This window comes from Nyctibius grandis, chromosome 5 (assembly GCF_013368605.1).
Source record: "Nyctibius grandis isolate bNycGra1 chromosome 5, bNycGra1.pri, whole genome shotgun sequence".
Taxonomy (NCBI): Eukaryota; Metazoa; Chordata; class Aves; order Nyctibiiformes; family Nyctibiidae; genus Nyctibius; species Nyctibius grandis.
In genome coordinates, this window is record NC_090662.1 from 7,301,499 (window position 1) to 7,313,832 (window position 12,334).

The window sequence follows — 12,334 nt, forward strand, 5'->3', positions numbered from 1 at the left end:
AGTGAAAAAGGGAATTAGGAGAAACACAACTCTTCTCTAATAACCGAGATCTGAATTTTATTTTTTATTATTAAAAATTTGTCTTTGGCAGCTGAAAGAGGCTGAACCCAGGACACTTTCTTCCCAAAGGAGGGAAGAGTTGAACCACTCTCCTGACAAGCAGGTCTGACCCTGTCTCACAAAGCTGAGAAGAAAAGAGGAGGAGAGGAAAATGACAGCAAGTCCCTAATGAATGACCACAATATATAAAATGCAGTAAGATTTAAATTTATAATTGAACTGTTAAGAATACACATTTCGTTGCTCATTTAGCACATCATCCTAGCACTTCATGTGTTTGGCAATATTTACTGTGCCTAGAAAATTAAGGATAGTGGCTGTGTGTCACTGCGAACAATAACTTTGCAACTGTCCTACTAACCTTAGCGCTCTTTCCTTAAGCTTTGATGTGCAGACTTCTCTATTAAAAATTCTTTCTTTAATTTCTATTACCCAAAACTTTTGGCATCTCAGCATAACTGCTTTTGCTGCCAAGAACACTCAGAGACCAGCCCTTACTTCTTTTATCTGGAGAGCCTTCACCTGTGTACCTACTCAAATCCGCAAGGTTAGCCGTGTAAGAGTTATTGCTCTTGGACATGTGGTTCCACAGGCACCTTGTGGAAAGTATTAAGGAATGCACAAAGGATATTTTAGAGACAAGGAATATTTTCCAGCAAGGCTATGTATAAATTACCAAGAAACGGAACGTGAGAGAGGATAGCTAGTTGCTCGTCATATTGCTCCCTACTAAGAAGTTAAGGGCAAAATAATAACACTGAAAAAAACCCAAAAAATCAATAGCCTCATTTGGGGACATTTAATGGAGTATCTCAATTCCTGACTCAGCTCTCCATTTCTTTGCTCCCCCAGCTCATTTTTGCAGCATGCTGCAGAAATGCATTACAGAGCTAATAAAAATGCAACACATTTTTTTTAAAGAGTAAAGTCTGATGGCAAAGAGCAGGTAGGCCTCTATCGTAGCAAAAGAAAGAATAACGAACTCTGCTATTTGAAAAGCACCTCTGGCAATGCAATAATCTCCAGCATTAGCAAAGTATTCTAAAAACATGTTCACTGCTTTAATAGACTCATGGGATAAAGAATAAGGTATGAGTCAGATTCTCAGCTGCTGTAAATTGGTACAATTCCATCAACATCAGCACAGAGCTACTGTAAGAGTAGCACAAGAATCTAACCCAAATTTTTAAGAGCTTCATGAATGTGGGAAAAATCCCACTGTATTTTTTACAGTTACTACTTTTATTGTATGTGTTTTCCTTCACTAGGAAAAAAAAAAAAAACAACAAACCTTGCAGAATAAACCTCCAATCTGTCCAACCTTCACTACGCTGATCCCTGGACATTTATCAGCATAGTAGCATCTGGCAGACTGCACATACATCCCCAGTTTCTATTTATTGAATAGGTAGTAAAAGAAAAACATGTTTAAGCTGAATCACCCACGTTAGACTGCAAAACCTGCTAATACTGGTTACTGCTATAAGATAATAATTATTAATAAACATTAACACAGACCTTGATAATAACAAGATCTGAAAAGAATTCATGCTGTGCAAGTTAGACAAATAAAAGTCTTTAAAATAATTGCCATATTTTTTAAATTATAGGATTTTCACAGCTCATTATCAAAAGTTAAGAGGCAAATGCATTTGATGGCGTCCATCAATGAATTTTGGAAAGACAAAAGTTCTTGAAAAGCTGCAGCAAATAAATTGTAATTTCTTCTGTTATTTCCACTTTGTATCTACTAAAACCTGAACAATTACAACACTTTTCACAATATATCATAGAATCGCTTTGGTTGGAAAAGACCTTTGAGATCATTAAGTCCAACCGTTAACACAGTCAACACGTATTAGTCATAATCTACGTTTCCCAGTGCAGATAGTAAAATTTGGCCTTGAGCTGCACCTGTCCTGAATTTCAAAAAGCAATGACAGGTATTTTCTTCTTACTTAGAAAAGCACAACTGTAGCCTTAATGAGTTTTCTTATAAAAGAAAACTGAATGCCCGCCTCACAGCTGGGTGATATACGGGGATAGATAAACAAAAGAATCAAACAAGAATATACACAACAATTACTGCTAATAAAAGACCGGATAATATAAACCACAATTGTTAGCTAAAAAGGAAAGGTGTAGAATTTTTTTATTTTTTTAATACCTTTGGCTGGGTCACTATCTGACAAAGGACTGAAATCACTACTTCTGAGAGGTACCAAACGAATGATCCCAGCTGATGTCTGATCCTCGAGCCGGAATGTCACTCAATGAGTTAGAGCCTTTAACAAAGAAGCGCAGAACCTGGCAGTATATTGAACAGGGGCATATTGGTGTGGAGACCTGAGCAAAGGAAGGTGCCTTCTAGCTGTTTGGATTTGCCCAAATTTTAATTTTCTGTGCCATCCCACTAGGAGGATGCCGAGGCCATTTTTCTTACCCTGCTCTCTGACTTCTGGCCTGGTGCTGACAGGCCCGAAAGAGGATCGGCTCTTTAAACGAGAAATTGGGGTTGACCTTTAGAGTTGCAAAATGCTGCTTGCAGCTTTTACCCTATTTTAGGAGCACGTACAAAGTTTAGGCTGTTTTGCAAACCCCAATCAGCCAATGCTCTCGTGACCATTCAACCTTAATATTATACAGGGCAGGGAAGAAGGGGAAGGAATAAAGTTAGCTTCTCCTTGTAGGTAGATGGAGTTTTGCAAAAAAATAAAAACAAGGATACATTCACGAAAATATATGTTTAAAAACGTGCTTCAATGATCTTCAGCTAAATCTTAAATTCTTATTTATTTACAAAACATTGACTGTCATTTGCATTTGTTGCTTTAAGACCTTTAATTTTTTAACTATAAAAACAATTTAAATAATTGCCACTTCTACACAGACAAAGTAATATAGATATTACTATTTACACTGTAGGCTTAAAAAAGAAATTAAATGTCTTTTAAAACATTCTTAGGAGTAGTAGAGGACTTGCCACCGCCCAAGGGATAAGGTATTAATTCTAGTAGCTTTTTTTCACCATCCCAAAGCAGTAACAAAACAACTAAAGAATTCAAGGAGAGGGAAGGGGGAAATCCTAGATTCCAAGGCATTACTGGAATGCCTGCTATGAGCTCCAAGTGACTCAGAAATTCCTTTAGTTTTTTTTGCTGAAGTTATTCCCTTATCAATGACTGCTGCTAGAAAAACTGCAAATAGAAACATCTACAAGGTAAAGTTTCTACAAAAGAACAGCCCAATGTGAAAAGATTAAGAAAAGATTAGGAAAAGATTAATTTAAAATTTAGCCAGGCTTCAAGATAAGACAGAAAGGAACCGCAGGTTTTTTTGCGGAGTGCAGGGTACTGGGAGTTGGTTTTCTGGGGTAGGGGTTTCATTTTTCATTTTTCTACTTTTTTTTTTTTTAATTCCAACATCCTGGTGCTTTTGTGTGTGTGTGTGTATTCTGAGCATGAAATGAGAACTTTCAATTAAATCTGGAGGGAAAAATAAAAGAGGTAGCTTGACACAATGTTGACCAAAAAGACACAACATATCCAAGAAGAGGAAAAAAGGAAAAAAAACACCAAACAAAAACCTTATTTTTTATGAATACCAAACATATTACATTGTTTTCATTTCCAAAACCAGCTGAAACAGTTTTTGTTATAAATCTGTGAAGAGATCTGAGGCATTTCTCCCATTCCTAAAAATACTTGATTGAAAAAGTCATATATTATAGACTAAGGCTTATCTGAACACTATGGTGGTCCCTTGAGACGATCTGCTACACTTACACCAACTTACAGGTATAGAATGAACTACCTGTCACATACAATTTTAAGAGTGTTTTCTAGAAAAGAATGTTCTATCTTATCAAAACACTGGTAGACTCTATATACAAACAGTGGTGCTAGATTTCCTGGAGGAAAAAATGTTCCTTTTAAAAATGAATGGTATTTTTCCCATCAGCCCTTCACATCAGCACTCCCACACCATAACGACCAATCAGGAATCCAACAGGATTTTTACTGGAGAATTTACAGCATGAGGACAACGCCTGAACTTTTTTGGGTAGGGATATTGTTGCCTTTTTTTTTTTTTAAAGAATTTTAGGATTACAGGTAATCACAGGGCACCTGTAGAAATACTGGTCCGTTCTCTCAAGACTTTTGTTCATGACTAAGATGAGCTCCCTGATGTGGGCTTCTCCTAGACAAACATTACGTAAGTGAGGAGTTAAGTTAATAGGCACTACTCCATGTATGCCAGGTGACTTCAAGAAAACCAACAGTACTTAACAGAAACTAGTCTTTATCAATTAAGATTAACAATGCTAATGGAATTAAGACTCTATGAAATTGAGATGAACCAATGCTTTCTTGTATTGCTTTGCAAATTGAGCTTAACATAACAGGGTTGGAAATATTGCACCAGAAAGTATGAACAGCTCTCAACTGGGTCCAGGTGGCACACATGCAGCATAATCTCAGCTATGAGAAGGCACATCAGCGTCTGAATTGTAGCTCCTTCAGAGATGTAACATGCCCTTAGAGTCATTTGAGGCCTCTGGACTCTGAAATGGCCTTTTCCCCTTGGAAAACAGTGCACTGAAAGCATCTCTCTCCAAATACATCCCCAACCTTCCTGAAGTAAGCGAACACACTGTCAGGTTGTACAACAACCTAGTAACCACGGTCACATTTACAGTGTCCTGCTACCAACATGTCCAGAAAACATTGGTTCCCTTGGCCAATGACTCGGTTACCTTCTTCACAAGCTGAGTTTCCAGTGCTTGAGTCATACCCAGCACGGCAGCTGCACGCACTGGGTTTCAGTAGCCAGAGGCTGCAGTGGGGACCTGCGTGGGAGGGGGCCACGACCGGCCCTGTGCCAGTCAGGGCTGGTCCGGCCAGCTCTGAATCTGCTCTAACAAAGCCATCACGTGCCAAAACTTCGATCAGTTGGAGGAACCCATGATCCCTCTACTAAAAACATATTTTTAAAAGCATGGCAGCTGCTAGAAGCAGGAGAAATGGAGGAGATGTGGAGAGAAGCAGAAGAGACACAAGGAAGGAGATGTTGTTGGGGACACAGCTGGAGATCTACTCCAGAAGGAGGCACGTCATGCCAGGGGAGGGATGTCTCCGAGCGGACCGCAGCCTGCGGGTGACCCATGTTGGGGCAGCAGAAAACGAGTGAGAAACAAGGAGCAGCAGACAAAAAGAAGAAAGCAAGAGTGGCAGAAAGAAGCCAGTGCACGCAGGACCCCAACCCCAGGCACTGCCTGTCACCTCACCAAAGGAACTGGGGCGAGCCAAGGGTAACCCACGGCAAAAAAAATAAGGGAAGTTTGTCCTGGGGGCAGAAGGGAGAGAGGTGTTTCCCCTAGGTGTTTGTTAAAGTTTTATGTTTTGAGGTGTCCCCCCCAATATCCAAATCAGTAATCAGAATGTTGTGTTATTTGGCAATAAAATAAATTATGTAAAAAATTCCCCAAGTTGAGACTATTTTGCCCACAACACCATATGGCTTAAATAAACCACTACAGCCACTACTTCCTTACAACCTCTCAACAACAGCAATTGGTAAGGCCAAGTTTTCCACATTTTAGCCAATAATGAGATTTTAACTCTTTCTGGTTCGTGCATGCCTCTCATATACAATTTATAAGCTACTCAACTGAAAACATACCCGTTACAATTTAGTCAGTCCCACTGACAATACAATGCAGTTTGTTTTGTACAATCTGGTCTTAAACATCTCAAGAGACAGACCCCTTCAGCTCCCCACAGGGTTCTTTTGCAGCTTAGCATGTTTGCTGGAAACCTTCTTCTCATATCTAACTTCCCTGTAAAAACTTCCCTTTATTCATTTCAAACAAGTCTCATTACTATAATGCTTTGGTACTTCTCACTGAACTTACTTTCTTGTTCTCTAAATTCATTAGGTATTAACTCAGCTTTTTTGTTTTATGTTTTAAATTACCTGTCCACACCAATTTCCTTTTAATATCCAAAATCAACTAGAACTTTCATATTCATTTGCAGAATTGCAAAACAAAACACAGTACTACAGCAAACAAATTAAATTGTGTTCTTAAGGCAGCAGCTATTAAAAATTTAAGACAGTGTTAGTAAAGATGGTCCTAACTATTATAAACAATAAATACTACAACAATTAGAATTGGCCAAAGCTGCCCAACAGATATTTCAACTGTGGGTCTTAAATGAAGGTTAGCCTTAAGGTGAGATACTTCACCTGAAGGAACATGTTGTATCTGTTTCCAGTCACTAGTACCTTCCCTCTTCTATTCAATATGTTCTCAGAAGAAAATCTAAACAGTTTTATCCACTTGTACTGGTATGGCAGGAAGACAATAGAAGTGTCTTCAGGTTCCCTAAGTTTACTAATTCCCAGTTCGACACACAAATAAGGACACTGGGACATCAGAAGTATCGTAGATCTAGACCAAAACTACTCTTTAAAAGTCTCTAGTCTTCACTTTGTCCCATCGTCTTTCTCAGTGGCAAGTTACACGGGAAGCTTGAGTGCTTCATCCCACCAACCTTATCTTTTCTGCCCTATCTGTAAGTAGCTGAACTTTGAATGCACCTTCATAAAGCCAAGGAAAGCTGCAGACAGGACATAGCCAAACAGAAAGAGAAGTTTATAAACTACTGACAGTAATCAAGACCTATTGTACTTGAGTAAACAAGCCTTAATTTTCCATCACATTCCCCACATCCAGCAGCCTTCTGATACAAAGGATATTTTTCTGCTACTTAGTATTTTAAGATGTCCATGTAAACAAGATTACAAATCATTCTGATCTCAACTTGAGTACAGTAAGTTTGTTAGGGTCCCCAGACTTTCAGTTTTCAATGTACATTGGCCTGTTCCATTCCACTGTAAACACCTGATAGATGGGTCATGGGGAATTATGGGTCTTATGGGTCTTGTGCATGATAACCATTAAGGCAACTGTTTGAGGCTTTTGGTACATACTGCTTAGTTTCAAATTCTTGTAGGAATAGGAGTTTCTTTCAGAAACGGCAGATTGCACAGGCTCAGTATTGCAGTATACATGAACCTAGACAATAGTTAAAATCTACAGTGCAATATAAATTGTCTTTTCAGGGAAAGACAGTTGATATGCTTATCCTAATTATATTTCTCCAATTAAGAGAGATTTTATTTCTCAGGAAAATAAAAATGTCATTTGCAATTAATTTGCTTTAAAGAATCACAAAGCAGCCTTGACGGGACTCTCAGGTGAAATCTGCCTTATAACAAGACATCATTAGCATATAAGCAAAAAATATCGCACAATTAATGAAGAGAGAGTATCTCTATACATTGTTAATTTGTGCAGTGCTCGTGTTATAAAAATCTTTCAGATTTCATCCCTTGAAGCTGACTATTAAGACATTAAGAATGCCTACAACTGCAGCTACAATACCAGACACATGGTTTTGCAGCTGTAGTTTACCAACACAAAGACTACTCTGTGTAAAATAGAACTGTTTGGAGGTCATCCACCAAATTAACTCACCCTGATAAAGTAAAGGCAGTCTACAGGTAAAGATGACTGTTTAAGCTGACAGTTTACAAAAACAATGACATTACAAAATAGAGGAAAGGGGGGAAAAAAAAAAACCCAAACCAAAATACACACACCCCTCTCGTGCCACTACTATAAAAGTACATAGTTATTGTAATAAGTTTTCCACTCATCACTGATTTTTCTAGATTTTAACTGCACTTCATGTATTCAAAAATAAATGCCAAACACCAAGAATAGCAGAGTGTCTTGACTGGACATTATCAAAAGCAGCAAGTCAGCTTGTGTTCAGTTTCTGCAATCTGGATTATTTACATCTGCCAGCCACAAAAGTCCTAACACAATTTAGTACTCTTATTTGCCAAAAGACAGAGATTATTTGTTACAAAGGAGGTACCTATAGGGTAATTGGATCTGGATTCTGGCATTTTTTGACTTGACTTTATGATGCAAAATTAGGTCCCAAACCGGCAGAAACTTCAGTAAGGTTACCAAATACATGAAGTTAAATGAGATTTATCTTTGAAGGACTGGGATACACAGTTGGTCATATACAACCATTAAGTAACCTTAAGTGTGTTGGGATTGTTTTTAAAGATCAACATTATAATAAATTTTTTAAAAATCCTTCCAAGAATTTTAAGTTTGTTTATATACAACACAATTACTTATAAACAAAATTTAGCTGCAATTTAATTCAGCTTGAAGTGTATTTTTTTAGACTATCAATTTTCATTCCCAAATAAAATGCCTAAAAACACTTCGCTCCCTGCACAGGATCAAGTTACAGACTAAAAAAGCTAGGAATAGAATTGTAAAGCACAGTGAAAGATTACCCAAAACTTACACAGCAAACCATTTCCAGATCTATTAAAAGGCATAATAATACTTTCACCAAATAGGCAATACAATAAAAAGCATAAATAGTAATAGTAGCAAAGTCTTAATCTTATTTTCTTTTCAAGCTTGTTACTTACTGTAGAAACCCAAATCTATCTGTGACCTTGTAAAGACGATAGTCAGCATCTTCCCATGGTTCAATCTGCGCACCCTCCTGTCCCTAAAGGGAAGGAAAGAAAAAAAAAGAGCCAAATTAAGTTTTATGACACAATAAGCTAAGACACAGAAGACAGGATTCAACCAGTCAAAGCATAATCTTTGGGACATACTGGTAGTAGGATACAGGAGAGGGAGGAGAACACTAGTCCTAAACTGACTAATAAGAGAGTAGTACATCTCTCCCAGCCCCTAAAACAGTATTTTCATCACAGGAAACCTCTTTTGGTCACTGCTATACACAGAATAAATTTCAACCACTGATTTCAACCACAGACTTGTAATAATCTCACACCTGTTGTTAATCTCCACAATAGTCCATCAAGGTCCCCACACAGTGCCCTCTACTCATTTTACTTCCATTGTCCATCTTTCCTGAACCATCACCTGACAACAGCACATACTGTGGACAGCCTCGAGCTAACCTCCACGCTCACTTCCAGCAGCTGTCAAGCAGAATGCAGCACTGAGCTCTCCCTCAATGAAGTACTCATTCGTGCTCCTCTCTTCTACTCCAATTGCCAATTTTCGTAAGACTTGCAGAAATTTAAGTATATTTCAGCTATATATTCTTCCGGTATGGGTTATGCACGGGTTACTGGGTGTGAAGAGAGGCCACTACTCAGAAAATAAACCACGTGCATGTTTTTTTCATTATTAAAAAAACCCCACAGCCACTCACTTAAGGGCACACTGTGCAAACCACCGCTAAGTCTAGCATGTAAAATGTTTCACGAACTCTACAAACAAGTCTGTTGCTCAGTACTCCAATGACACTTATGGAGTCCGTAAGTGTTACAAGAATATGTGAATACGGTGTAGGCATTCTAGGCATACTCCGTGCCAGGCTTTTACTTGACAAGTAGTTCAAGAAAAAAGGATATGACTAGTGTATTTCTTCAACTCCTCACAGAAATCTGACAAACAATGCAGTTCACCCATCTTTTACGTTCTCTGTAATGACATAAATGTTTCTATTACTGTAACCAAAAACTAAATAAAAAGTAAAATAAGAGATCCTCTGATCTCCTAGATATACTGAGCATCCTGAAACACCCTAGTTTCTTTTAATACATTACACTACCTTAAAATAGTCCCACAGCAACTTACCATGCACCTGAAAAATGAGTTGATTGAGTCATTATCCAGAATATCCCCCGTGGAGGGAGAATTTAATTCACCCAGAGGCCAGTGTATCATGAAACCAGCAGATTAGTACTACAGAGAGTATTCTGAACAAAAGCTAGCAGCAACTATGATTCATTTTTTTAACTAGACATATTACTAAGATTAATTGTAAAATGTCTTTAAAATTATTATCAAGTTCACTTACTCTGTCATACTTGGCAACTATCTCTGCTCGTTCTTGAGCAAGTTTGATAGCAGCATCCTGCTCGGCATCTGCACCTGGGAAGAATTAAAATAACACTGTTCAGATTCTCTCCCTTGTGAACAAAGAAATGCAGCTAAATACTTGGAAAATAGACTTCAACTTCAGAGAGACTACTTGGATGGAGAAATGCCAACACAATTGTATGAAAGCAAAATATGACCTTGGTGCATGTCTTGAATACTGTTCAGAGTAAAATACAATTATTGGATGGTATCCTAACTGCTGAGTGTCAAATGTTCCCAATTTTCCACCAAAGCAGACTATTTAACTATATTAAATAGTTAAAAAAATAATACCCCACAACCCACTAACTGAAACACTGGAGAAAGTATTAAAAGCTACTAGTTGCTAATTCCAAACATTCACATAGTCAAAAAAAGCCAAAACATACACTACCAGTTTAAAACAAAAGTGTGAACTATTTACAGGATTTGTAGAGAGGGATTAGAATACTGATGAATGCTGAAGAAATACTGGACGACTTCGTCTCAGAAATTGCTTAAGACTTACTTCTCCGAAAACAGGGAACGATGTCATTATAGTATGAGAACTGCAACTTGGGCAACCCAGAGTTGGAATAAGCATAAGGATATGACAACAGGAAGGTTGACAAGCAAGAAAAAACAGGTGCATGGGTAAGCATTGGACATCAGCACACTGCAGATACAGCAGCTTACTACAGCGGTGGAGCTAAAGCTTAGAGAACTCGTTCGATCAAGAGAAGGTGAAGCAGACTGTGGGCGTAACTGAATTAGGTTCCTTGGCATTATTCCCTTAGCAGAAGCCACCTCTAAAACATGGACAGGAATGTAAAGAGTGCACCATGAAAAGTAAGATGCTGCTTTCAGTATTCAACAACATAATACGCTTCGATACCCCAAATACAATTATGATTTCAGACAAATGAGGCAAATCAGTTTCAATCAATGATAAGTTTCGGGAAGTTTCAAGAGTTGATTTGTTTCAATCATTAAAAAGCAATGAACTCTATAGAAAGCAAAGCTTTAAGAAGGTTTGAAATAGTTGTCAAGCACACACTTATAAAAATAACTCCAGGCATGTGGGTTTTCTTCACTATTTAGCTCATGGCAATATAATGAACTTCAGGAATTGTACATATCAACCATCTGGGCCACGAAATAGAAAAACAGATCAGATATTATGGTTTTCTATCGTATGACATTATTAACACGTTTATTTGTTCAAAGCCAGTATTTCTTTAATAAAATTTACCTACATATTTCTCAGGCATTTAGACAAGCAGTTGTGCCAAGGTGGCCTTCTAAGCCATCCGTTAGAGATTTTGCATGGCCTCTGCATGTTTTCGCTTGAAGTTTCTTCCGGGGAACACAGACAGAACCTCAGTATACACCGTCATGGACACAAGCACCAGCGTCCAGGCAACAGCAATGCTTGGCCCAAGCTTCCCCTAATAGAAAGTCTGACTGCTTCTTTAAAGCTTTTACTTATGATCTCCAGAAGTTACATTTAGTTCTCCTCATTCTGGCCCCCTTCTGCTTGTCACCATCATTTCCCAGTCATATTATGCCCATTTATCAGCAAGGACGTCGAGCTTTGTCATTTTTTCCAGCCTGCACCAGGACCAGCACACATGTATTTACACAATAATTTGAGGGAGAAAAAAATAATAGTTAAGAATTACATCTGCTATATTTGGAAGCTACGCATCTCTGTGCCACAACACTGGTAAGGCGAGAAGCAAGGAGACTCATTTCCTATTGCTCAGCCTTTGGTGTTGTCCAAGTGGTGTGCTGTTCCTCCTGCTCCTTCAGGAGCTGGATCCACCTTTATTCCTAAGCTTAAAGAGGACTGCAAGACACAAAGCAGTTTGGTTTCAGATTTGGTTTTCTCACACGCAGTTTTATAGCAATTGCAAGACTCTTATCCCAGAAAACTATGTGAACGCTGACCAGGACACAACTCTTGCACACCAAGCACAGCACCCTTCTAGGCACAGGCTTGTGCTCTACACGACTCCAAGCGCATTCAAGCGCTATATATTCCCAACACAATTATAACAATCCATTTTTTATCCTTTGCTAGCTGGCATACTATGCCTACTAAACTGACAACGTCCACTAAAGCTACCAAATCTACACTGACAAAGTAGTACGTGAAGCTTAGCATTACTTTCGAAGCAAGAAGCTAAAGGAACTATAATCAAAATTAAATTGCATTTTCTTTTGTAAGACACAGAGATCTGTGCTTACAGTAAGTCTTTTCAGAAGGCTAATTACGGGTTTTTTAAAAAG

General features: G+C 38.3%; 1 protein-coding gene across 1 annotated transcript in view; it reads right to left on the reverse strand.

Annotated features, from left to right (window-relative positions):
* Nucleotides 1-12,334, reverse strand: part of USP6NL (USP6 N-terminal like) — a 132,045-nt gene that overhangs the window by 58,066 nt on the left and 61,645 nt on the right. The window contains exons 3-4 of the mRNA XM_068401001.1: nucleotides 10,002-10,075; nucleotides 8,590-8,672 (exon numbers count right to left, since the gene is read on the reverse strand). Coding sequence (XP_068257102.1) covers nucleotides 8,590-8,672; nucleotides 10,002-10,075 — 157 coding nt within the window. The remainder of the gene's footprint in view (nucleotides 1-8,589; nucleotides 8,673-10,001; nucleotides 10,076-12,334) is intronic.